Below are 22,724 nucleotides of genomic sequence, written 5' to 3'. Positions count from 1 at the left end.
CGGGAGGCAGGAGCATGCTGCAGAAAGGCTTGTCCCTCTCGGTGGGCTCGGCCTCACCCCGCTGCGCACTGGCTCCAGCTGCAGTTTCCCGCCTGTATGAGCCTCAGCTTTTTCCTACGTCCAGTTGAGGGACTAAGTATTTTTGCTGAGTGGTTGTGAGGAATAAATGACAAAACCAAACCGAAGCAAAACAGAACACACGAGGCGCACCTTTAGTTCTCTTTCTTCACAGATGGAGAGTATGGTGAGGCCTTTCTCAACCACACCTGGTATTTTCCCAGACACTGGAGCATCAAGACAAGTTGAAGCTTGTCCAAATACGAAGAACCTTGTTCGGGAAAGGAGAAGTAACTTTAACTCTGTGGACCTCTGTGAAAGAAAGCAATGTGGCTGTTACTTTCTGAAGGTTATGGGTTTGCAATATCTTTAGGAGTAAGCTGTGTTGTGCACTTGGCATACTGAAAGAAGCAGCAAACAAACAAAATAACTGCCAACAGTCCTAAAATTCACAGGCAAGGTTAGAGAGCACTGTCACTTGTTTGTCGACCAGAACAGGGCGTAACTCCTGCAGGCCACACCAACAGCCTCCCACCACATTTCAAGCGTGTTCCAATTCTTGTGAAACAGCCTTTACAGTTTGGCTTCTGAAAAGACAGGAGACCACGGACCCAGAAAGGGCAGCAGAGTATGAGGGCAGAGGTGAGGAGTGGAAGGGACTAGAAAAATTCCTGGTGGAACTGGCTGGAAGAGGAGTAGATGCCAGGAAAAGTTCTTCCTTGGACAGGGGAGATAAGTGGGAGAGATCCAATTAAACATGAAAACAGAGGAACAGGAAATGAGATTCCAAATGGCTGACCAAATGACCTAAAATAACCAACATAAAACAAAAATCTCTGCAAGATTTAAAACAGCCAAGATTCTGTCAAAAAGAAAAAGTTGCTGAGAGAAACAAGTTAGGAAATTCCCAAACCAGGAATTCTAGAGGGTAAAGCTATAAAGTGACGGCAGTTGTGGATGGAGCCTGCATCACTTCATTTCTCGGAACAGTGCAGCCTTCTCTTGGCCTGTAGCTAACAAGCCAGAACTGACGCACTACAACAGATTACCAAAGAGCAAAGCAGATGTCATCAAAGCCAATTATATAATTCTTTGGGGTACGGTTTTATCCTGAAAGCTGACTTAAATAATGTCTTGAAATCTTGGCCCAGCTGGGATCTGAATAATTTGTCTATGCCACAGCTAATTAAAAGTTTCTAGATTTTGCCCAGCCTTTGCATAATTCTTGGGAAAAGAGCACGGTGTCTTTGGAGACGCACTGACGAGATTCTCATTGAGCACTCCCAGTAAGCTCACTAATCAATGTAGCAGTATTTAAATATGGCCACACCATGAGGAGAATCCAGATAGGAAGACAGGGGGAAGTCTGGACATTTTTGTAGAAATTGAGTAATTTTTTAAAACAACAATTCAGACTGTTAGTGCTGGAGCACGTGTTTCGAGAAATATGCACAACTAACAAGCACATTTACCCTGAGAAAATCTCAGGTTTCTATTGTAGAGGCTTCTTGGCAAAGTCCTGAGCGCTTCCGGATGCTCTATGGAGCATAAAAGCTTCAACTTTCCGAGATAAAAAGAACTAGTCTGTAAAATACACAATTGCCTCTGCACCCATACATGAATTGTGACACATTAGAGTGGAGAGAAGTTTAGAAACCCTCTTCTCAAAACCCCCACAGGTTGCTAATGGCACAGAGCTTGTAGACGAACCAGCCAGAACCCAGGTGTCCCAAATCTCTTCATGCCCAGAGATGACTTCATCAGCTGCAGAATCTGCATTTTTACCCCAAGGGTGAAAATTTCACCACAGATCAACTGTGCCTAGATTTTCTAACAAACCGTGTTCTTGCCGTTCTCCCGCTGCCCCCTCCCACCCCCCCGACCCTCGCAGAAGTGTCTCTTACCTGAGTCTTGTCGTCAGGATGCTGTATTGTGGTTGAGTCAGACTTTACCTGATTTATAGGGAAATCATTTAATAATATGCAAAGTAGCTTACAGTTAAACAAAACTGCTCAGTTCTGGTTTAGCCATGTTTTTTCACTTAGTATGTAGATACAATACATAACAATGCTAACAAGAAAGGTTTGCTTACAAAACTGCACACTTGTAACAGATCCTTTCGTTTAAAGAATGTCTACCTAGCCTTCTTGCATTCCTCTGCTTTACATGATTTTATAGCAAAAGTATTTATGGAAAGTCTCTTTAAATAACAGTCACATAATGTGCAAATGTTGGTAATTATTCTTTTAGGCAGACAGATTAATGTCCTAGGAAGGCTGATGTGAATTGAGATGTTGTTTTTTTGGTTTTAGTACCCATTTCTTTTGTCCCTGAGCAAAATGTACATAGTTCCCATAAACCAACTGTCCCTTGCACATGCAGACTCCTCTACCTTCCAGGGCCACAGTGGTAACTTGGTCACAACTGATGAATCTGCATTGTCACATCACTATCACCCGAAGCCCATAGTTTATATGAGCCATTCTTGATGTTACATGTTCATATTCATTAGATTTGACAAGTGGAGGATACATATCTACCTTTACAGTATCATACTGAAGTTTCCCAACCTGAAACACCCCCTCACTCCTAGCAGCCGTTGATCTGAATAATTTTGCTTTTTCCAGAATGCCGCATGGTTGAAATCATACAGTTTGTAGCCTTTTCAGATTGGCTTCTTTAACTTAGTAATATGCATTTAAATTTTCCACGTCTTTTCATGCCTTAAAAGCTTATTTTTAATGAATAGTGCTTCATTGTGTGAATGTACCACAATTTATACATTCACCTACTTTAGTGTTATCTTGGTTGCTTCAAAATTTTTGCAATTATAAAAATTTAAATATAAATATAAAAAAATTTAAAAATAAATTTTAAATTATATTTAAATATAAATATTAAAAAAGGTTTTTGCATGGACACATGACTTCAGCTTCTTTGAGTAATCATCTTGGTGGCTGATGGCTGGATCACATAGTAAAACTATGTTTAGTCTTGTCTGAAACTGTTAAACATTCAAAAAATGCTATACCATTTTGTGTTTCCAACTTCCTGTTGCTCCACACCCTCATGAGCATTTAGTATTGTCAGTGTCCTGGCACAGTTTTCTGGGATTTTGTTAGGATTGTTGATCGATAAATCAAGCTGGCATTTTAATAGGCATGGAATGGAATTCCTTTGTTGCTTTCATCTGCAATTCCCTGATGACACATGCTGTGGATTGCTGTTTCATACTGTATATATGCCATTAGTGTTTCTTTGGTAAGGTGCTCACTTAGGACTTTGGTCCATTTTAAGGTGTTTTCTGTGTATTTTAGATAACAATCTTTTATGACATGTCTTTTTTATTATCTCTGGGTAATTTATTTTTTCATCCTCTGGACAGTGTCTTTTACAGAAGTTTTACATTTTCAGTTCAACAATGATTCCCCTCAAGGACTGTTTTTCCATGTGGCATAAAAAATTTATCACCATTAGTTTCGTATGTTCTTTTTCAGAGATTTTACAGGGTTGCTTCTTACATTTATGCCTATGATCCATTTTGGGTTAATTTTTCTGAGCAGTGTAAGATCGGTGTCTATATTATTATTTTGCACATGATTGTTGCATTGTTCCAGCGCCATTTGTTGAAAAACTTTTCTCCAGTTTTAAAAAAGATTTATCTATTTTTATTGGAAAGGCAGATCTGCAGAGAGGAGACAAAGATCCATCACTGGATCATTCTCCAACTGGCTGCAATGGCCAGAGCTGAGCTGATCTGAAGCCAGGAGCCAGGAGTTTCTTCTCTGTCTCCCATGCGGATGCAGGGTCCCAAGGCTTTGAGCCATCCTCCACTGCTTTCCCAGCACACAGGCAGGAAGCTGGATGGAAAGTGGTTCAGCCAGAACACAAACCAGTGCGCACATGAGATCCTGCCACATTCAAGAGATTTAGCCACAGAGCCATTGTACCAGGTCCCTCCATTTTATTCTTTTTGCTCCTTTGTTGAAGATCAATTGACAATAATTAGGTCCACTTCTGAGCTCTGTTCCAGTGCCACTGCAGTATTTTTTTTTTTTTTTTGAGTTACAGAGAGAGTAAGACAGAAAAAGAGAGATAGAGAGAGAACCTCCATCTGCTAGTTCACTCCCCAGATAGTTGTAACCCCAAGACTAGGCCAGGCCACAGCTATGAATTTCATCCAGGTCTCTCTTGTGGGTGGCAGGAGCCCACTTAGGCCATTTCCTGTTGGTTTTCCCAGGCCATTAGCAGAGCACTGGGTTGGAAGTAGAGCAGCTGGGACAAGAACTAGCTTGTTGGTGTTGCAGGCAGTTTTATCTGGTCCCTACTTATCCATTCTTTTGATGTTACACTGTCTTGATTACTGCTGCTTTATATTAATTCTCAAAGTTGTATGTCAGTCCTCTGACTTTACTGCTGTCTCTCCTTCTCTAAATCTGCCTTTCAAATAAAAATAAGTAATTCTTAAAATAACATTTATTTGTAAAGGCAAAGTTAGAGAAATATAGAGAGGTCTTCCATATGCTGATTCACTCCTCAAATGGCTGTAATGACCAAGGTTAGGCCAGGCTAAAGCCAGGATCCAGAAGCTTCTTCCAGGTCTCCCATGTATGTGCAGGGCTCCTACGTGACAGCACTGGCCTCTTGATCAATGTTATGTTGATTATTCTGGGTCTTTGGCATTTCCATATATTCTTTTGAATAGGTTTATCCACAAAAATAATTTTCTGGGATTTTGGTTAGGACTGTTGATTGATAAATCAAGCTGGCAAGAACTGATATTTTAAAAATATTGAGCCTTACTATCCATGATCATAGAAATCTCTAGTTTTTGTCTTTAATCAGAGTTTCCTAGTTTTCTTTTTATACCTCTTGTATATCTATTTACACTTCAGTATTTCATTTTGAGAGGGCGACTAATACAAATGGTATCTTGAATTTTAAATTCTACTTGTTCATTGGTTATATATAGAAAAATAATTGAGTTTGGTATATTAATCTTGTTTCCTGAAACTTAGTTAGGATCACTTCTTAGGGTGAGGAATTTGGTTTTGTCCATTTTTAAACAATTATGTAATCTGTAAACAACCTTTTTTCCCAATCTTTATACCTTTAATTTCCTTGTCTTATTGCGTATACTAGAGCTTCCTGTACATTTCATGTGAGTGATGAGATAGGATACGTCCTTTGCTTTGATCTTTTTTTAAAAGATTTATTTTATTTTTTATTGGAAAGTCAGATATACAGAGAGGAGGAGAGATAGAGAGGAAGATCTTCTGTCTGTTGATTCACTCCCCAAGTGACCACAACGGCTGGATCTGAAGCAGGAGCCAGAACTTCTTTCCAGGTCTCCCACGCGAGTGTAGGGTCCCAAAGCTTTGGGCTGTCCTCGACTGCTTTCCCAGGCCACAAGCAGGGAGCTGGATGGGAAGTGGAGCTGCCTGGACTAGAACCAGTGCCCATATGGGATCCTGGTGCATTCGAGGCAAGGACTTTAGCTGCTAGGTCACCGTGCCGGGCCCCTTTACTGTGATCTTAGGGGACGTTTCTAGTTTCTTATCATTAAAGGTAACATATATACACACATACACACACACACACACACACACACATACATATATATATATATATATATAACATATAAAATATATATGGTCTTTATCCACTACTTAAGGAAATTCTCTTTTCTTCCTAGTTTGCTGAGAGTTTTTGTCATGAAGATATTGGATGTTTCTCTGCCTCTATTAATCTGATCATGTGGTTTTTCTTCTTTAGGTTTGAATGATTGCCATGATAAATCTCACTTGCGAATGCCCATGATAAATCTCACTTGGTCAGGGTTGTGCCTAATTCTTTTCAATTAATAAAATCTATTTGATGAAATTAAGTGCCATCAAACCTTTTTTTTTTTTCTGCTAACAGCTCCTAAAATCTCATCCCTATTCACTTAAAATATTTAAACTCAATGTTCCAAGGTTTTTGTAGGGTAAGAATTCCTTAAGAATTTTGTCTCTTAATTTATCAGAATGATAGGTTTATACTTTTCAGAGACCCATCTAAGAATTTATACATTCTTTTTGCATATGCTCACAAATTTAGCATTGATGTTTCTGATTAGATTAATGTGAAGCAGCACTGTCTCAAACAGGGTGGAGGTTTGGATTATCAAATTTACCATCAGCAAAGGAGAGGAAGAAAAATCTAGATTTCATAGATACATTAATATGTATTTTAAGATTGTTTTTATTATTACATTCCAAAGAGGACATAGGAAGAAAACGTCAATTATCCAACAACTGCTATATCCTTTCAAAAAAGGCACCCAGAATTCCAATCCTGGTTCAAAGTTGCACACACTAGCGGTCAAGCAGCTGCCTCTATGAGCAGAAATGCCAACAAATATGTGTATGTTAGCAATCCAAGGAGGCTTGGGTTTAAAAGAAAACTTCTTCATTGTAAGTATCCAGGTCCTTAAGATTTGTCCTTAAAAATACTTCAACAAGATGAGGACGACCACACACATCAAGCCTATGTTTAGTCATTAGAGTAAACTAGCAAACAGCCAGTTCTGAGATGCACTGCATCATACATCACCGTGCATGAGCAGAATCTGCATTTTGTGAAAAGCCACCAGGCATTTCAGAGCCAGTTTACCATGAAGTTCAGTCATGGGCCAACCAGATACCTAGATAATATAGTCAGTGCAAAAGTCAGTTGAGTAAGTCAGCACTTTGATGAGGCTGGTTACACTGCAAAATACAAACGAAACTTGAAAACAGGAGGTAAGGACTATTTACAAAAGCTTGTTTAGGAAAGTGACTTGAGAAAAGCTGTGTGAAACACTTCCCACACATCCCTCCCTTCTGCAAAAAGCAAACTAAACCCGGAAAGTCATCTGAAAAGCCAAGTTAAAACTGTGTAGTGAAAAAGACAGTGCTTGTTCCAGGTAAAGGATTTTAAGATAACTATCAGAAAGGTTTATTTTATTAGTAAAAGTCACAGTAGTAAAAGGTTTATTGGCTGACTTTGAAGTGTGTGCTTTTAAAAAGTCTCTATTAATACGGTGACAGGGGAAAAAAATACCAAGCATGTTTTTGCTTCCAATTTTGAGTCTTCGGTGAGAGTTGGTGAGATCAAAAAGGGCATTAAAACAAAACCCAGGAAAACTCGGTCAGTTCTTTCCAATTGTCTGTTTTGTCTCTTTCTAGTCACTTTGAATTCATGTCCCAATTAGCTGAGGACAACATGTCGGTCAAAGACAGATTTTCGTTGCTCTTGGACTTGAAGTTTCCAGCGCTGCTGGGCATACTCTACCTTGTTCAGAACATTGGCTCGGCTGCGGGAACGGGCCAGCACATCGTGGGCATTTGCAAAAGGCTGGTGATCCTAGAAATCAGAGAAGAGAGAATATCAGAGATGATGCAGTCAGTGTAAAACATACTCACACACAGAACCATCTGTCTCTGTAACTCTTTCAGTAAATAAACACATCTTAAAAAAAAAAAAGAGGCATCCCTGATTAGCAGATGAAGAACATCTACAGTATCTCCATGTTACAGATATATAAAGTACGGTTTTGGCTGACTTAATTCAATACTATATAACTAATCTGTGGCAGAGGAAATACTGTTTAATTTCCCAACTCCCACTACATTGGAATTGTTAAGAAAAGAAAAGAAAGGAGAGGGAAACAGCTCAAATACTACAATCACCCTCTGACATCAAGGACAGTAAAGAATTCTTTACTTCAGTATATCTGTATACAAGAAACACTTGACTCTCTCACTGTTGAGCACCCAGTGGCTCCCGTGTTAGCTGCTGCGTTAGCCAAGAGGCCACTGCGGGGGTGCCCAGGTGTCTGTGTGTAAAGCCAACCTATCCAGCTCAAAACAAACCAATGCAACTGCACGTTTATAGTCATTACACAGGAAATCACCGTTCCTACCTATAAATGAGACACAAATACAGCTGTCTAAATGACAAACAGCATTCAATGGTAATTCATTGCTTTTGTTTGCTTTCTCCTTGATCCCTTTTTTCCTGAACACTGTGTTAGTAAAGCTATTAAGTAGTCCAACACAAGATCCAAGTCACAAGTCATGTCGCTTAAACTAAGATTTGCCTCTAGGGGAAAGAAAAAACATTGTTTTAGTGTGCTTGTCATAGAAAAGCTGTATTATATGTGCAGGGTGGGAATCAGCACGTTTGTGGGAAGCTATGCCTAGTTTCACGACCATATATGTGATTATAACTACATGGTATTATAACACCTGGTTTTAACAATGAACTATGTATTGTCTCAATTTTCAAAGAGCTTTTTCTTTTTCCTTTTTTTAAATTAATTCATTTTTATTGGAAAGTCAGATTTATAGAGAGAAAGATCTTCTATTCACTGATTCACTCACCAAGTGGCAGCAACAGCCAGAGCTGAGCTGAGCTGAAGCCAGGAGCCTGGAGTTTCTTCCAGATCTCCCATATGGGTGTAAGGTCTCAAGGCTTTGGACCATCCTTCACTGCTTTCCCAGGCCACAAGCAGGGAGCTGGCACATGGGATCCCAGCGCATGCAAGGCAATAACTTTAGCCACTATGCTACTATGCTGGGTCCAATATTGAATCTTTGAAAGAAAGAATGACAAAGCCTGTGAAAGGCAGGGCAATGAGAGGCTGAAGACAGGAGTGAGCAACTCCGTTCGTTCTCCCACACAGAAGGCAAGAACCTAAGTCTTTGCACCATCGTCTGCTGCCTCTCAGGTGCATTAGCAGGAATACTGGCTCAGAAGCATCGTAGTGAGGACTCTGACATGGGATGCGGTGTCCCATGAGGCACCTTAACTCAATGTGCTATACTGCCTGAGGCTCACACAGTTGGCTATGACGAATCACTTCTTGCCTTCTTTGCCAAAATTTCCTTTTCACTCAATTTAAGTAATGGCTGAATATTTTTTAACCTTACAAATGAAAATAATAAAGATAATTCCACAAAGTTCAAATATTTCAAAGATAGAAGAAAGAAGGTAAGGAGAAAGGATGGCTCAGGTTTAGGATTACTTGATTTCCTATAAGGAAATACACCAACCCAAGGTCATTTAGCACAAACAAAACTATGCCTAACCTTGATTTGATGTCCTAGCTTCCGAATGCACAGCTTGTGTTCAGGTAGATTAAAATGCCACTATAGAAATATGGTGCCTCAATGGATTTGTATATAAAACATTATCACCACTGGTTTGTTTTGGTATCAACAAGGCTGAGAGGAGGGATGGACTTTATCGGCTGGGCACCTATCAGGTTCATAGTTCTGTTATCTATTTTTTAAGCTAGTGAGAGAAAAATCTTAAGGAACAAACTCAAAAGCCTAAACAAACCAGTTAATCCTTTTGGTCTGTTCTACACGTATTAGAACAAGAGTGAACTGGTTTGCTCATGGTCAAGGATGTTGGAAGAATGCAGAGATTTGCCCTTTTTATATGTTTATTCTTTTTACACCTGATAAAATTACAATAAATACAAAACATGTTTTAATGTAATGCTTTGATAATAATGATGATGTGTCCTGGATATGTGATACAGTAAATATTTTGACTACTTGCAGGGAGCTCCTTAACCTATTTGTACTAACTTACTTGATTTAAAATGAATGAAAAAAATAGGACTTAACATTTTTTTAACTAAATTTAATTTCTTTTTAGATGGAGTTATTAGTGTAAACTCACAGCTCTGGTCAGAAAATCTCTCTCTGATCAGCATAAGTTTAACAGATAGCCAAGAGTCAGGCTTTTCACCCCATCTTAGCCAAAAGGCCAAGAAGTGATGAGCCAGGGCACTCTAGCTCAACGCACGTGCAGGAGCAATCACCGGTTTGCAGAACAGTTCCCGAGCACCTGCCCTCACAATCAGGGGCCTGACCCACATGGACTTGCCTACAGTTGGATGCAGTTTAGCATCCATCATTTTAGTTCACACACATGTCAGTGCTGTTTCAGAAATCAAGAATAGATACGTAGGTTGTAAAGAATGTGGGCAAAGTCAGACTTTTCAACCTAAGTGCCTGTAATGAAATGGTTTAAGTGGCCTTGGAACCACATTTTTCATTTATCAACAGTTAGGGCAGTTGTGCTTCCTAGGGACATCTGGCAATGTCAACGGACAGTTCTGCCATGACTAGGATGTAGGTGGGATGGGTATGGAGAGCAGGAGGATGCTGCTGGCACGTGGTGGACAATCAGATATTGCTAAGCGGGAAGGAACTTCAATAAGTTCGTGGGAAGATGGAAGCAAGACTGGTTTGTTTGTGGACAGGAAATTTTGAAATCCATGCATAGTTTTTTCTTTTTTTAGAAGATGCATCTTCCACCAACTTTTTGAAGTACCTTCATCTCACAATGAACAGGAAACCTCCCCCCAAATCTCCAACAAAGAAATACTTAATCTAAAATGTCTGTAATGTCAAGGTTAAAAAACCCTGAAAATGCAAGTGAAAATTAACAGGGAAACAGCATTTGAGATTCTAATGCTTCCAGGACACAAACTCCAGTCCTTCTAGCTCTTTCTTCCACAGTAGCCCACATCCTCTAAGCAATCTTCTAAAATAAATGTTTCTTAAATGATTCCAAATAAAAAGGGAACTGCACTATTGTCAGTCCTTTCTTTTACAGGCTTGTTTTTGTATTTGTGTTATTTATCTCTTTATATTCTTAGTACCCAAAATAGTACCAGGTATAGAAAAGTTAAGCCATTATGTGCTGGATGAATTAATATAAGGAGCAAGGGAAAAGAAGCAAACACAGGTGTTTCTACGACAACTCTTAACCAAAAAATTTAAGATCTTGCTCAAAAGTTGAGTATTCCTAATTGATGTTCATGAAACACCATGTATTTCACCAAAGAGCAGGCTCTGTTTGTTGTCATGACCCAAACTTCCAGTCAGAATCCCCTCCCTATCCTTTTTAAAAATTTTTAAATGTTATTTTTATTTGAAAGGCAGACTTACAGAGAGAAGGAAGGACAGAAATCTTGTTTGCTGACTCACTTCCCATATGGCCACAACTGCTGGAACTGAGCTGATCTGAAGCCAAGAGCCAGGAGGCAACAGGGTCTGAGACACCTGCGCCATCTTCTGCTGCTTTCCCCGACATAGTAGCAGGGAGCTGCATTACAAATGGAGCAGCTGGGACTCAGTCGCCCACATAGGATGCCAGTGCCACTGGAGGAGGCTTAGTGCCACAGTGCTGGCTCTCCCAGCTCTTACCATTAGGCACCCAAGCCATGCTAGAGAAAAATGGCTTTTGACATGATTGAAAAGGGTTCATGCTGGGTTTGGCTTTTGGAATTGATTCTTGAGACTATACTTAATTCTATCCTCTTTAAGGAATATAGCCCAATAAAATAATCCAAAAGAAAACGTAATTTCTGTGAGGCTGACATAGCGACGTAGCGACATAGCGGGCTAAGCCAGTCTGCAGTGCTGGCATCCAATATGGGTGCTAATTTGAGTCCCAGATGTTATACTTTCTATTCAGTTCCCTGCTAACGCACCTTGAAAAGCAGCTGAGGATGGCCTAAGGAGTTGGGCACTTCCATACATCTGGAACACTTGGAAATAGCTCCTGGCTCCTGGCTTCACCTGGCTCATCCCCAGCCATCGTGGCCATTTGGGGAGCAAACCAGCAGATAGAAGATCTCTCTTTGTTTTCTTCTTGCTCTGTAACTCTGCCTTTCAAATAGCAAATAAATCTTTTTTTTTTTTTAAATAAAAACCAATTTCTTAAGAAATATAATAATAAAGTAATAGAAATTCAGAAACAATCCCAAACAGGACAAGCATAAAACAGACAATGTGCTGTTCTAAGTGATCAGGAAAAATAAGTTTGTGGACTATGTGATTTCTCAACATAGTCTAGAATGAAGAAGTAGGAAAACAAAATGGAGACCATGAAACTATTAACACATCCATTATACCAACTATAAGTACAAATAAAAATGTGTTTTAAAGTTAAGAAGAGTAACTAAAATGATTTTTTTTGAATGAAAGAAAAAAACCAAATTTTATTAGGCAGGAGGAACAAAGGGAATACAAACATTTATCAGATTATCAAGTTGTAGTTTATAAAGAAAAGAACATCATGGTCTCCATGCTCTTCCTTCCACTAAAGCCTCCTTGCCAACATACGTGTTGATATTGACAGAAAGCATTGCAGGCGAAGGCTAGCCCCGATGCTTTTCTCCCTGTAAAGAGCCCCTTCCCCAAGGACCCCCAGTTTAAGCTGCCACACTTAGAGTTCTGCAGAAGGAAAGGGATGTGTATTACAAGAACTGGCTTTGGTTTTGCTAGCTGGGGTTCTGCCCCAGTACAAAACATCTACAAGTGACTACTTGTCACTTGTGCTTTATGCCATGTGTTGACAGAGACTGGCCCAGAGCAGCCAGGGTAGGCTGAGCACTTACCCCAATGTCCTCCTCGCTCTGTATCAACTGTGAGTGTCCGAAGAGGCGCCTCTTCAGTATGGGCTCCACTAGAGTAAGATATACCATGTACAGAAGCAGAAGGCCCAAAATGGACAGATAAATTATAATGGTAACCTAAAGGAAATTGACATCAAGTCATATCGCTGTTTAAGCCAGGAATCAGAATTTTGTGCAAAGCTAGTAAAGTCACAGTGAAGACTGATGTGTCTGCTAAGCAGCCTGGATTTCTATGCAAACCAGATTCCAATGTAAGGAACAACCCCAACCCCTCAGCAAAATATTATATTAAAAAAAAAGAAGAAGAGAGCATTTGCTTTGGAGAGCTTTTTGAAGGTCTTCAAAAACCTCATCCTTATCATTGCTAATCACATGACACCACTGCCAGCCAGCACACGAAGTTTTTTAAAAAACTAAACAGAGCATCCTACATTCAGCACTGTTGCTGAAACAACTTAAAGGAACCCTAACAGAAAATGCAATTCACATCAATATCAACAAGGCACTCTTTTAGATCAACTAAGAAATACAAAATAGTTGTGAAAACATTGGTTTTCTGGGGGTGTTCATTTGTGTGCTAAAATGTGTGGTGTGACACATCACTGGATTAGATATACAAGTGTTGACAAGGATGTGGGGAAACAGGATCCTCCTCACTGCTGGTAGGAATGGAAAACGGTAGAACTGCTTTGGAGAACAATCTAGCAGTGTCTTAAAAAGCAAAACATAAAATCACCACATTAAGGAATTTATGAAGAGAAAAGAGGACACATATCCACACAAGTACGAGTAAAAGATATTTGGGCACAGCAGCGCCGTGGCCTAGTGGCTGAGGTCCTCACCTTGAATGCGCAGTGATCCCACATGGGCGCCGGTTCTAATCCCGGCTGCTCCACTTCCCATCCAGCTCCCTGCTTGTGGCCTGGGAAAGCAGTTGAGGACAGCCCAATGCTTTGAGACCCTGCACCTGCGTGGGAGACCCGGAAGAGGTTCCTGGTTCCCGGCTTCGGATCAGCGCAGCACTAGCCGTTGCGGTCACTTGAGGAGTGAATCATCGGACGGAAGATCTTCCTCTCTGTCTCTCCTCCTCTGTGTATATCTGACTTTATAATAAAAATAAATAAATCTTTAAAAAAGATATTCATGACAGTGGTGCTCATTATAGTAAAAAGAAAATCTGGAAATAATCCAAGTGTCTATCAACTGATGAATGGATATTCATATATTAGAATACTATTCAATAAAACTGGATAAAGTATTGATATATACTAAAACTTGGGCAAACATTAAAAACAATATACTTAGTGAAAGACCAGTCATGGGAGATCATGTATTACATTATTGCAACCATAGGAATGCTCAGCTGTGTAGGCACAGATATTAGAATAGTGATTATCTAGCGCTGGGTGTGGGAATAGGATTTAATCATAAATGGGCATGAAAGTTTCAGAACAAGTAGTTTTAGAAAAGCTATTTTAAGGGGGTAAGGAGCTGGAGGTGAAAGAGAAGAAATCAGGCGTATGTGCCTATGTTATCTGCTTTGATACTGCATTACACGCCGTGGTTCACTTTCCTGCATTACCATTAAAACAAAAATATTATGTTAGAAAACAGCAGGTAATGTAAGTAGCTTTCATCTTATTTTACGACTGCAAAATATGTAAATTTGTAGAGTTAAACATTTTAACTACTCTGTACCTATCAATGATTACATCAGGTCAAAGCCTCTCTTTGACTTGATTTCAATCTGGGTTATATGCAAGCAGTTCAGACCCTTCCATAGTTTGCACAAAGTGGAATGATCCAGTTAATTGGATGCTAGTTTCTGAAACCTGAAGTGTTTTTGAGTAAACTTGTCTGTTCGTTCCTGTTAGGATTCCTTTCCTCTCATAAATACTAGTTTCATTTAGATGGCTAGAACTAAACAAAATATTTTCTCTGCCTTAAAAAATAAACTGTCTTATTATTTTTATTTTTTTAAGAAATAAAGATTTATTTATTTTTATTGGCGAGGCAGATTTATAGAAAGATCTTCTGTCTGTTGGTTCACTTCCAAGTACGAAAACCTGAGCTGAGCAGATTTGAACCCAGGAGCCAGCAGCTTTTTCCAGGTTTCCCTGCGAGAGCAGGATGCCAAGGCCTTTGGCCATCCTCTATTGCCTTCCCAGGGAACAAGTACAGAGCTGGATGGGAAGTGGAGCAGCCAGGACATGAACTGGTGCCCATATAGGATCCCGGTGCACACAAAGTGAGAATTTAGCCACCGAGCCATCATGCCTGGTACAGCTGTTTTAAATGTACTGAATCTTATGGAACTGCACAATTACAAGCGATTCATAGTAGGGATGGCACAATGGCTCAACTAGCTAATCCTCCATCCCCAAGTGCTGCTTCGTGTCCTGGGTGCCTAGGAGGTAGAAGGCTTCAATCCTGTGAGCTAAGCAGGAGACCCAGATGTAGTTTCTGGCTCTGACCTGGCCTGGCCCTGGATGCTGTAGGCATTTGGGAAGTGAACCAGCATCTGAAAAAGTTTTCTTGTTTTCTCTCATCCTCTCTGTTATTTTGCTTTTCAAGTAAATAAATTTTTTCAAAAATGTAAAACCTATCAAGAGAATTTCTCTATAATACAAAAGCTCTCCCACAGAAATCTTTGTGATTGATATAACTGACTACCCCAGATTTCCCAGAAGGCATTTTTACAGAAAAGGAATGGGAAGTGCCATGTAGAAAGGTCTGGGACAAAAATTAGCCACCATAATAAAGTAACTGAAATCATCAGTGATCCAAATTAAGAGTTATCTACTCTCCATTTCCTCCAGGAAACAAAGAACGATAATTTTAAAATCCAGAGGTGATATTTCTAGAATAGTTACTATATATTGAATTATTTTCTTTCTTTTCTACTCTCTTTTTTTTAAAGATTTATCCATTTCTATTGGGAAGATAGTAGAAAGACAGACAAGTAGAAAAATCTTCCATTTGCTGTTTCACTCTGTACATGGCCACAATGGTCCCAAGGCTTTGGGCTATGCTCTGTTGCTTTCCCAGGTAATAAGCATGGAGTGGATGGGAAGTGGAGCACCCAGGACATGAACTTGCACCTATATGGGATGCTGGAGCTTGCAGATAGAGGATTAGCCAGATGAGCCATCATGCCTGACCCTAACTCTTTTTTTCCTATCTTTCTTTACTTTTCTTTCTTTCTTTTTAAGATTTATTTATGGTCACTCAAAAGGCAGATTTACAGACAGAGGAGAGACAGAAAGATTTTTGACCCACTGGTTCACTCCCTAAATGGCTGCAATGACCGGAGCTGAGCCAGTCAAAGCCAGGAACCAGAATTCCCCATGCAGGTGCAGGGTCCCAAGACTTTGGGCCATCCTCGACTGCTTGTCCAGGCCACAGGCAGGGAGCTAGATGGGAAGTGGAACAAGCTGGGACATGAACCAATGCCGATATGAGATGCTGGCACTTGGGGGTGGAGGATTTTGCCAATAGAGTCATCACACCAGTCCCTAATTCTTTTCAAAGTGCTGAGAGGACAGGGAGAACGGGTCTTACTCATGTTGTTCTCACAAGACTTTCGTATACATGGCCCATAGAGAAGCCAGAGTATTCTTCTGTAATATACTAATTACACAGAGGGCATTTCTGTGCCTTCTCATGTCTCTGTCTAACAAATTCTAATCAGTCCACAGAGCATCTCAGTGAAGCCGGCCCATACTTCTTTTGGGACAGGGGTCCAGAATTTTCCATCCATCTTGTCTAGGGATTACCCAGAAAAAGATATATACAAATAGATTCTTTACCTTGATTGTAACAGAACTTCTTTCCTCATATTTACATTCACAGCGTAGACAGTACGCTTCTACATCGGGGCCCCGCACAGGCATGGGCTCCACAACATGAAGGCAGTCACTGGAAAAGCCAAGAGAAAAGATTACTTAAGCATGGTCGCACTTTCTATTGGAATTGATCAAATCCTTTCTGAAGTTTAGAATATTCACTGAGTATACCTAATGGAGGAATGTAAGGAGCCATGATCAATAATGCAAAGTGAAATCATTTCCTCTCAGCGTTAGCACTTTGTTATACTTTAACAGTTTAAGAAGGCCTAAAGGCAAGGGCCTGCTCTCTATCTCCAGATAGCTACTATTAAAGAGCTAGAAATGCATTTGGAAATCCTAAATGCGATCAAAACTACTTAACAAATCAAGTTAGATGTAGGCTCAAGTTGTGAGTATTTCTCACCAAACAAAATTATGGTACCTGGTTTAAAGTGGCACACAACACTATTCAAATACGAGATTATTTCCTCTGAATTAACTATCATTCCTAACTGTCACAGTATGTCTCATAATCTGCTTATCACATTTAACAGCATGGTGCATTCTGAAATCCTAAACACTGAACACACTAAGAAAAAATCCAAATTTTCCCTACTGGGTAAAATTTTATTGGAAAAGCAAGAACAAGTAGAATTAGGACAATAAAACCATTTTAAAAATGAAAACTGATTACCCTGAAAAAAATATATTTTTAACAAGAATGCTTTTGCTGCTGTAAGATAGTGTTTATTGTTTATGCTACCTGCTTTCTAGTCTACTTATGTTTTATATTTTAAAAAAGCATCATCATAAAAAAAAAAAACTTTTGCCAGAAATCTGCCAATTCCAATAGATACTTTCATCCTAAGTCTCCTCAGGTCTTGGGGGTCTACCACTCCGACTGCCAACAACAGAGTGGGCTTTCCTGTCCCAAAGGTGGCTTAGCAGCTCCCTGCCCTCTGGCCTCTCTTCCGCAGGTGTTTCTTGTGGCCTAATGTCCACCTCAGGGCCTGCCCAGGCAGCCCATTCCCCTAAGATGCTCCAGGCTCTAGACTTCTTCCTGTCTCCTGAAAAGGCACTTTGGGCGGGGGGGGGAGCTCTGCTCCCTCTGAATTGTGGCATTAGAAGGAAAACCCAAAATGGCACAAATGATAACATCTCAGTTATCCTTAAACTTAAGTTTAATTGTAACAAAGATAGTAAGGAAAATTTAATCTTCATTGGTAGCATTTCTTTTTTTTTAAGATTTATTTATTTTTTTTACAAAGTCAGATATATACAGAGGAGGAGAGACAGAGAGGAAGATCTTTCGTCCGATGATTCACTCTTCAAGTGACCGCAAAGGCTGGTGCTGCGCTGATCCGAAGCCGGGAACCAGGAACCTCTTCCGGGTCTCCCACGCAGGTGCACAGTCCCAAAGCATTGGGCTGTCCTCAACTGCTTTCCCAGGCCACAAGCAGGGAGCTGGATGGGAAGTGGAGCAGCCGGGATTAGAACCGGCGCCCATATGGGATCAAGGCGAGGACTTTAGCCACTAGGCCACGGCGCCGGGCCCGGTAGCATTTCAAATACGGGTAAGGTCCCACAACTCACACCATAAAATCCGTGTTATTTATGCTAAGCACAAGGAAGGCCAGGCATGGATTTCTACTAAACAAGCCCATAACACGAGCCGAGGAAGCTAAATCCTGCAACAGGCGCTTACCCATTTCACAATCAGGGAGGCCATGCAGTGCCCGCCACTCAACAGAAGTCACCTGCATAAGGTCCCAGGGCCAAGCAGAAACTGATGAAGGACCATAGTTCAGGTCTCTAATTCCCAGGTCAGCCTTTCTCCCCCTAAACCCCAGGAAAATGACATTTACCTCAGTTATGGAAGCCTCAGCAACGAAACCTAAAAATTAGTTGGAAGTTCAAGTGCTGAGCAAGTATTTACTTCTCAGAAGGACAATACATTTCGTAACAAGGTAGTCACTACTGTGCATAAATTGTGAAGGGTTGAAAAGGAAGTAGAATGGCTGGCTCTGGGTGACTGGTCATAAACAGAGCTAGATTGAATTCTCTACTCTGGGAAGTAGGCAACAGCTCCCTCTCGTGACAAAAAGAGGCATTATCAGCTTTAAACTACACTCCAGAGCACTCTAATTTTCCTTAAAGTTTAAGTTAGCCAGTGTTAAGTCCATAAAGAAATAAAGCTAACTATTGGACAAAAACAAAGACTTAGAAAATCAGAAGATAAAAAAACAATTGATGATTTATAGATATTTGAGGCCTGGAAAAAGTCCCAACATCCTGGTTGATCATAACTTGCCTGCCTTTCTAAAGCCAGTTAACAAATTTCAGAGTTGGGACCATGGCTCAACAGGCTAATCCTCCACCTTCAGTACTAGCATCCCATATGGGCAGCAGTTCATGTCCCGGCTGGTCCACTTCCCATCCTGCTCCCTGCCTATGGCCTGGGAGAGCAGTCGAGGATGACTCAAAGCCTTGGGCTCCTGCCTCCATATGGGAGACTTGGAAGAGGTTCCTGGCTTTGGCTCTGGCTGTTGAAGCCATTTAGGGAGTGAACCAGTAGACGGAAGACATTTCTCCCTGTCTCTCCTTTCTCTAAATCTGCCTATCCAATAAAAAAAAAATTCTAAATTTTTTTTTTCAGTCTGTTGAGAACCTAGTATAAGGCTAAGCTGCAGGAAGGCAGCCTTGTAGAGTAGGAGGGAAGAGGGAAGGACCCAATAAGCTGTTTTCTAGTCCTTAACCAGTTAGTGAAAAGATGAATGCTAAACAGTTGAAGAATGAGTCCATCCACTATTCAAATAAGAGGCATCGTGTCCTCTTACTGATAACAGAACCAACTGATTATATGGGGTCAACATGTTTGGGAAAATTATAGAATTTAAAGACTTAGCCAAACTTTGATGCATTTTATAAAGTAACTTGCTACTATAAAATCTGTAAGAATGTGGCCCAATCACTTTGTAATATAAGAACATTAACATGGCACATGCAAGAGGGTACCTGGGGCAGCAGTCAAGTCACTGCCTGCCAGTGAGAGGCAACAGATGACGGCCACAGGAGTGGGGGTCCTGGCCACCCACCTGGGAGATTCAGATCCAGTTTCTAGTCCCCAACCTATTCCAGCCCTGGCTACTATGGGATTTGGGGAGGAAACCAGATGGAAGACATACTTTTCTTTCTGTTCCTGCTTCTCAAATAAGTAAGATTCATTAATAGAAAAACCTATCATTTATAAGGCCCATGGAGATAAACAGAGAAGGCTGTCTGTTCGTCAGGCTCCATGCTGGGCCTGCCTGACTTCCTGAGGGCACAGCAGGTCAACACTGTCCACACCTATAACCTATTCACACGCGCCAAATGGGAAACCCTGATACATCCACACATAGTTTATTTCATTCCTTCTTGATCCTTCCATTTTTAAACACAGCCTCCCACTGGCAATGATGATCAAAACCTATAAATTGTACAAACTATAACCCAGATAAAGGCGGCTTGCTTACCTTCTACTGATGAGCAAGTGACAAAGAAATCTGTAGCCTAACCTATGATAACTAGGGGCCTAAAATAACTAAGATAATTAGGGGCCACAAACTTGGTCTCATCCCATATGAAACCCTCCCTTCCTGAATTTTAATATTTTAGCTACAATAATCCTTTAAACTGTAATCATGCCTTTAGGGTCCTACTCTCACTTTTAGAAATGTTAACAGAATTAGACATCTTTGCTTAAAAAGGACGACTTCAAAAGGAAACTATACCTTAGAGGAACATTCTGCACTTGCAACAATAACCACAGGAGGAAACAATACAAAAAAAAATCAGCAACTAGAACTCTTACCAGTCTTTCTGGGATATGTTCTTATTATAAATATGTCCAGAATTCTCTTTATAGGGAGGACAGATGCATTTACATCGAACATCCTCGAAATTCTGTAACCAAAATGGAAACAGCACAGCTTGTTTACAATTTAACATGAACCACAACAGCAACAACAACAAAAACGTGACATATACATATTGCTGGCCAGATATTCTAAAACCACTCATTTCACACCTTCACTTGGAGAGATCCAAGATTTCAAAGCTCACAAGTCCTTTGTGATAATGCTAATGAATCATATGGTACATAAAATTATTCTGAAATAATACCTAATACATAAGCCATGACTTTTTAAACAGTTATGGTCACATGACAATCCAATTGTGTTAATATTCTCACCACATAGCCATGATTAGAAAGACACATAATAGACAAGTGTGCCTGTATATAAGAATGTTTATGTATAATTGCCTATATGCGCTACATATAAGCAAACTAATTATTCAGAAACAAACAAAAAAAGAGTCCTGGTTCTGCCCACCGTCTTTCTCAGGTGGAAGGACTCCAACATGGAGAAAAGGAGTGAGCCAGTGTGCTAGAGTAGGGGTTAAGTTTGAGAGCCACCCACCTCCAACGTCAGAAGGGCAGTGGTTTCATTGTGGGTGAGATCTGTATGGTGTGTGCCTCCTAGGGAACTAGCTGACAGGACGGGTTCCAAGAAAAAAGTCTGAAGAGGCCGAGCAAGAGTGACTACCTAGGCAGAGCGAGAGAGCAGCCTCTTCCTTCGTAAAGGGAACCCTGCCTACAGTGATCCACCTGTTCACAAACTCACTCAGCAACCACTTCTAGTAGGCACTAGCTCTGAGCCAGAGCCTCTCGGACAAACACGAGGCAGCCTAGAACAGACCACAAACCTGTGGGGGCTGCTGTTCTAGTGGGGGGTGGGGGGTAGGACAGCTTCCAAAAGCACCCCTGACAACGCAGCTGCTTCCAGTAGCCCGCCACCTCCCCTACTTAAAGTGTTGTTGTTTTAAAACTGCAGTGTCATTGATAACGGGCTAGGGCTCAGGAACGAGGCATCCCCAATGTTGAGGGGGCCAGAGCAGGAGAATTAGAGGCACCCAGCAGCCTGGGGGCAGGGGGACCTGGAGGTCACCTCACCCCTTCCGCAGATGGGGTCTTCCTTTAAAACTCGGGAACGCAGAGGGCAGTACGGGGGCAGGGAGGTCCGGAGCGAGCCCCTCCCTGGTCCTCCACGGGAAGGGGCTGAATGGACCGAGTCCCCAAGGAGGACTTGCCCGGGGCTCGGGTTAGCGGACGGGGTGGAGAGGCTGTCCGGCCGGGGGCTGTCAGGGTCGCCCAGTAGAGTGGACAGCAGGTGGGCAGGGGAGGAGCTCCTGTCAGAGGCGAGGGCTGGGCGGGACTCACCTTGGCGGCGGCTGACAGCGGCACCAGCAGCAGCACCCACAGCGCCAGGCAGGGCAGGCGGAGCACGGAGCCCAGGCCGACGAGGCCTCCCCACAGGCTCGCCATCGCTGCCTCACCCGGCCCGTCCCCACAGGCCGGAGCCGCGCCCCCCGAGACTGGCTTCCCGGCTCGGACTCAGGCTTGGGATCCGGCTCCGGCGCCTACGCTTCCGCCCGGCCCTTCCGCGTCACCCGCCGCGCCGGGTCAGCAGCAAAAACCATCCACCCCGGAAACGGTTCCGCGTGCGAAGGGTCCGGAGGCTGCGCGGTCCCCGGTCGCCCGGCTTTGGCCCCGGGGCGGAATCGGGGGCTGCTGCATGGGTGGCAGCCTGGCCTCCGCTCGGGGTGTCCTTCCCCAGGGCGCCGAAGCACCCGAGGCCTTCTGCAGCCGCCAGGGCCAGCTCCGGCGGTCAGAGGCCGGCCTCTGGAGGCCCGTAGCAGGCCGGAGCCTTCGGTTGCCAGACCCCGGCTGCCCCTGGAATGGCCGAGTGTCCCAGTCCGTGAAAACGGGGCCGGCACTGGCCGAGCCATCACTTTCCGGGGAGTCCCACTCCTCCCAGGTCAGGGCGCCGGGGGTGTTCATCCCCAGCGCTTTAGGTACTGACCTGCCGGCCGCGGCGCCTTGGGGCACAGCTGCCCGCGGGCTTTCCAGCAGCCTTCGGGGGTGGGGGGCGGCTGTCTGCAGGCCTCCGGCCCCGGCCAGGCTCCTCAGGATGTGGAGCTGGCCGAAGCACCGCCCTGAGCGGCCTCCTCCCAGGATTGATTCCAGGAGGTGGGGACTGGCGCGGGCGCGGCGCCCGGGGCTGAGGCCAGCCCCGGCGGCCCCTCAGAGCTGGCAGAGCACTGACCCGGCTGTCTCAAGAACCTAGATGTTTTCTGCTTTTGTGATTCTGCCTTCATTGCTTGGCTGCGGGCTGCGTGAACTCCAGGCCTGACACTTGGCTGGTCACGTAGGCAGACCACTCCTCAGGAAGGAGGTCCCTGGTGTTTGATAAGATTCACCGCCCTATATGCCATCAATTTGTACCTTTTGAAAGTTGCTTGCCTCAAACCTACCAACAGAAGCCTGCCAATTT

At 42.4% G+C, this 22,724-nt stretch overlaps 1 protein-coding gene across 1 annotated transcript; it reads right to left on the bottom strand.

Moving 5' to 3' along the window:
- Nucleotides 1-6,490: 6,490 nt before the first annotated feature.
- On the bottom strand, nucleotides 6,491-21,834 carry TMEM9B (TMEM9 domain family member B). Its single transcript, XM_004593800.3, has 5 exons — nucleotides 21,611-21,834; nucleotides 20,201-20,292; nucleotides 16,330-16,438; nucleotides 12,503-12,637; nucleotides 6,491-7,443 (listed from the first exon to the last, which is right to left on the bottom strand). The coding sequence occupies exons 1-5, from the start codon at nucleotides 21,713-21,715 to the stop codon at nucleotides 7,288-7,290; spliced, it is 597 nt and encodes a 198-aa protein (XP_004593857.1). The 5' UTR covers nucleotides 21,716-21,834; the 3' UTR covers nucleotides 6,491-7,287.
- Between the last annotated feature and the right edge of the window lie 890 nt (nucleotides 21,835-22,724).

Source organism: Ochotona princeps, chromosome 4 (genome assembly GCF_030435755.1).
Source record: "Ochotona princeps isolate mOchPri1 chromosome 4, mOchPri1.hap1, whole genome shotgun sequence".
Lineage (NCBI taxonomy): Eukaryota > Metazoa > Chordata > Mammalia > Lagomorpha > Ochotonidae > Ochotona > Ochotona princeps.
This window is presented reverse-complemented; position numbering and strand designations above follow the sequence as displayed.

Bases quoted from the DNA above. Each gene is read 5' to 3' on its own strand.
- TMEM9B (XM_004593800.3), bottom strand. From the start codon at position 21,715: ATGGCGAGCCTGTGGGGAGGCCTCGTCGGCCTGGGCTCCGTGCTCCGC. The intron at 16,439-20,200 runs GTAAGAGTTCTA...TGGCTTTTCCAG, and splicing joins AACATATCCCAGAAAGACTG to TGACTGCCTTCATGTTGTGG. The intron at 7,444-12,502 runs GTAAGTGCTCAG...TCTGATTTCTAG, and splicing joins AGAGCGAGGAGGACATTGGG to GATCACCAGCCTTTTGCAAA.